The sequence below is a fragment of the Solanum verrucosum genome, unplaced genomic scaffold (genome assembly GCF_900185275.1).
Source record: "Solanum verrucosum unplaced genomic scaffold, falcon-dt-bn FXZP01000260.1, whole genome shotgun sequence".
Taxonomy (NCBI): domain Eukaryota; kingdom Viridiplantae; phylum Streptophyta; class Magnoliopsida; order Solanales; family Solanaceae; genus Solanum; species Solanum verrucosum.
In genome coordinates this window covers 402451-406990 of record NW_026019972.1, presented here as the reverse complement: position 1 = coordinate 406990, position 4540 = coordinate 402451, and the positions used below count along the sequence as shown (strand labels likewise).

Here is a 4540-nt window from a genome sequence, read left to right as displayed (position 1 = left end):
TATAAGGACTAAAATCAGAAAAAATAAATATAAATAAAAGGAAAAAGATTAAAAAATAAAAAAGGAAAAGAAAAAACTCCTTTCTTCTCCAAGCGCACCATCTCCCGGCCATGGCTGCTGCAACTCCTCTTCTTCGTCGTTACCACCATCTTTTCTTCTGAAATTATCACTGTCAATTATCATCTGAAGAAATCGTTATTTAGGTTCTCCTTAAATTTCCTCTTATTCACCCTTTTCCAAAGCAAAAGGGCAAACACAAACACACTGCCATCGGAAAACTTAGTGAGGAACAAACATGCCATTAACACTAGACTTTATTTTATCCCACTTCAATTTTTTAAACCTACGAAAAATTCTCCACCTTTTACTCCAGCATCTGACATGGAGTGTGACATCAAAGTGATTGAGAGTCTCGATGAGTTGGAAGGGTTCAAAATGTTGAGTTTTATCTAATTTAAGTGGTTAGTTGGCAAAGTCGTGAGTAGAAGAGTCCAGTTTACAATTCGAGTCAAGTATAAGGGTTCTCCTTGGTCATTCCACCTATAATTTACAAAGAAAAGAAAATAACACGTTATCAACAATTGGAGCACTTTTTTCAAATTTGGAATCCTCCAAGATGGATTTTAAAATTTTATAACCAAACATTAATTTTGAAATAAATAAAAATTATTCCAAAAAATAATAATTTCATGGTCAAACGGATTCTAATGATGGTCAAATAAGATCTAATGATAGTCAATATCAAAATCATGATAAATTTAGTAAGTATGTAATTATAATGCTAATTTAATATAAAGTCATAAGTAGGCAATTCATATTTATTAGAGGGATAAAATTGTTTTGTGGATTTGGTTAAAAATAAATTAAATTTGTCACCTCTCTCTGTAATAAAATATCTTCATCATATTCCAAAGGTGATATGTGCTCACATTATTCCATCTTTCCTACATCTAATAAATCAGGTTAGTCCTATTAATAGTACTTTCATTTTATTTTGAATGAATTTGATTGTTTAAACATTAGACTGGTATAAATCATTCATCAATACATTCATCCTTATAAGATAATTTCATGAATTTAGGTCAATGTTGATGCATCACAGTTTTATTGGACGGTTTTTATGGATACTATATTTTCTTCTGAGCTACAATGGAGTTCAAGGAGAAATAAAGTTATCCAAACTGGAAGTCTTAGAGATGGAGAAACAATTTAAACTTTTGAAAAAATCAGCAGTGAAAACAATTAAGGTATATCTTTAAAAAATACTTGTGTTTGTTATTCTTTTGAGTGATTGATTAATAAATTAATGTGTTTTTAATTCATAGACTATACATGGAGATATATATGATTGCGTGGATTTCTATAAACAACATGCATTTGATCATCCGTTACTTAAGAATCATAATTTTTATTCCCAGGTATATCTTTAATTGGTCATTTTATGTTGAGCTTTCTAAAAATGCATATACAATTTTGTGAGATACATAATTTTTATTTCGAATGTACAGATGAAACCTACTTTAGTGAGAACAAAGCAAAATTCAGAAAACTCATCAACTAGTCTATCATCAAGGATATGGTTAAAAGGTAAAGGTTGTCCTCCTGGAACAGTTCCAATTAGAAGAATTACCAAAGAAGATCTTATCAGACATAGAAATATGCCTTCACCAGAAGATGCCACATTTCATGCCCAATTAATTGCGGTAAGATAATGTTACACCAATTTACTGCTTTAGCTCAAATATAAATCCTTACCGTCAATATTTTGGATTGTGTATACCCTTAAAACTGACGGACACGTGGTTTCATCTCAATAATTTACCTGATTTTATTTATTTTTACTTAAAATTAAAACAACCTACCCATCTTTCATAATTTACGTAGCTACCCACAACCCAAATTAAAATACCATAGCATTTAAAAAAAATAAAAAAAATAGCGGACCCCTTCTCCATTAAAACATAAACCAAAACCTATTCAATCAAACAAAAGAAAAAATTGATCTTCAATACATCTTCATTTGCAAGTTATTTTTCAAATCTCATTAAAACAAATAGTATCATGTACTTCCATTGAAAGTTAGAGACCCCATTTCAATTTTTTGTTCTAATCGATTTGTTGTTGTTAAAAGGGGTAGCAACTACTACCACCATTGATAGACAAAACTTTAAGTTTAAAAACGGCTCAACAATCGAATAAAAAGTTTTGAATCTAAGTTTATTTGTTGTAATTTAGGTAAATGAATTTTAAGGATATAAACAACCCAAATTGGTTAAATCATTGAGATGAAGCTACATGTCCTCTCATTAATTTTAAGGATATACACAACCCAAAAGAGTAACGATAAGGGTATATACAATCTTAAAGTATAACGGAGGGTATTAACATATCATTTATGATAGTTTGGTGATATATTTTTCCATTTTTTCCAAATAAATTTGAAGAATTCGTGTGTTAAAGACTAAACATGTTTAGTTTTTCATAATTTAAAAAATCTAATATATATTTTATTGCCTCTACACAGACTAACAACACTAGTGAGCTTGAAGGAATATACAAATCTTCACAAGGATACAAGGTACATGAATATATAAATTTCACCTTCTCATGTTCTACTTTATTGTTACAATGTTAGTCAATAGTCATTTAACTGGATTTGACATATTTACTTGTTTAAATATTAAATTGTGCATCGTAGATCTTTGCCTTTGCTTTGAGTTAGATTTACATGACATCCAATTTCTATACTTATTAGATTCACTTGTCTAAGAAAATGATTGGCAACAAATAGATTCTCACATTTTCTCTTATTTTTTGCAATTTTTATCAGGACCTTATTGTTTACTCATAGACTAATAAATAAACTTCAAGGTCTAAAGGAAAATATATACCTAGACTTGACAAAATATTATTCACTACATATAGGTTGCAATAGCTCGGGCTGGAAATAATCCAAAAAGCAAGTTTGCAGGAGCTGAAATGACAACTAGCCTATGGAATCCTTTAGTTAGCGATAATCAACATAGTGCATGTCGATTAAAAATTCAAAAAGGATATGATATTGTACAAGTTGGTTGGAGAGTAAGTCTAAATTCATTGACAATTTAAACAATTATTTCTTTTAGCTGTGAAAGCATCAATTGCTACAATTACTATCGGCCCAATCATCACGATATCTCTATTTCAAACTCTAGGTGGACCCAACACTCTACGGGGATACGCAAACTAGGCTATATATACATTTTCAAGTAAGTTTTTTTAATATTTTTATAATTTACTTCAATGCCTTATATCTCAATTTTGTGAAACTAGTAATCTTTTTGTTTAGCTATGTACTTCAAATTTGCATCTATAGCTGATATGAGATATTTTTGTATGCTTTGTAGGCTGGTAATCAACAATGTTTCAATACATTATGTCCTGGTTTTGTTGTAGTGAATACCGAGATACCTGTTGATACGACATTCAGTGGTATGTCACACCGTGGAGATGAAGCTTCATGGGAAGAGACAATGGCTATCACCAAGGTAAATTATATGTTTCTTTTCTAGAACTTCTTTCAATTTATTTTATTAGTACTCAAGAATTAGTTTTGGAAATCACCAAAATACTTACATATTTTTTTTCACAAAAACAAAAGGATCTAGCCAACGGAAACTGGTGGCTATATCTTGAAAAAAATCATATACAGATTGGTTTTTGGCCTCAAGAAATCTTCACCAACTTGGCTAGTTTTGCGTCGAATGTTGAATGGGGAGGAGTGGTATACAGTCCACCAGGTGTACCTGAACCTCTGATGGGGTCTAGTTATCTTCCCATTGGAAAAACTGGTTATGATGCTTATTGTAGGGGACTTACCATTATAAATGATAAAGGTGAGACCATAGACGTAGATAGAATAATAACACATGTCGACAGTCCTAATTTATATCAAATTATAGACGTACCGCATCTCAGGCCTGGAAAGTATCAGCATTTTGTACTCTATGGAGGACCTGGTGAGAAAGCACAAGTGCAAATCTAGTAAGTAATTACCATCATGATACTTAATTTCAATGTGAAAAGAAATATAAAGGAAGTTTTTATCTACTTATGCATATCCAAATACTTCACATGTTCTGAATCATTTTTTTCATAAATCTTACTTCACTTTCCAATGATTTTGTTTGTACCCATAAAAATTTAAATTGTCAAGTTTTTGTAATTGAGCACATATATATGTATACTAGATGCACATGGCTCCTGCTCAGCTCAGGCCCAATATTTTAATTTACAAAGCAGTTAAGTTTGGAGAGAGTAACCTTTAAAAATACAAAACATAAGCTTATATGCTAATATTATTGAGGTTATCAGATGCCATATATATGTAAAACACCATAATTGATTAATAAAATTGTTCAGCTAATCCTCAGATCTTACACATCGCTAATCCATGCATTGAATTCTATGATACTCGGTTCAGATATAAGACTATATTCAGAGGCGAATCCAGGATTTTAAGAAAAACGGGTGCACCATTGCTTTAAAGATAATATCAAAA

General features: G+C 30.7%; 1 protein-coding gene across 1 annotated transcript; it reads left to right on the top strand.

Moving 5' to 3' along the window:
* The first annotated feature begins 1118 nt into the window (after positions 1-1118).
* LOC125817211 (uncharacterized) lies at positions 1119-4024 on the top strand. Its single transcript, XM_049496760.1, has 8 exons — positions 1119-1247; positions 1326-1418; positions 1509-1703; positions 2525-2578; positions 2926-3081; positions 3195-3248; positions 3387-3527; positions 3641-4024. Exons 1-8 carry the CDS (start codon positions 1197-1199, stop codon positions 4022-4024), a joined length of 1128 nt encoding a protein of 375 aa, XP_049352717.1. The 5' UTR covers positions 1119-1196.
* Positions 4025-4540: the final 516 nt, after the last annotated feature.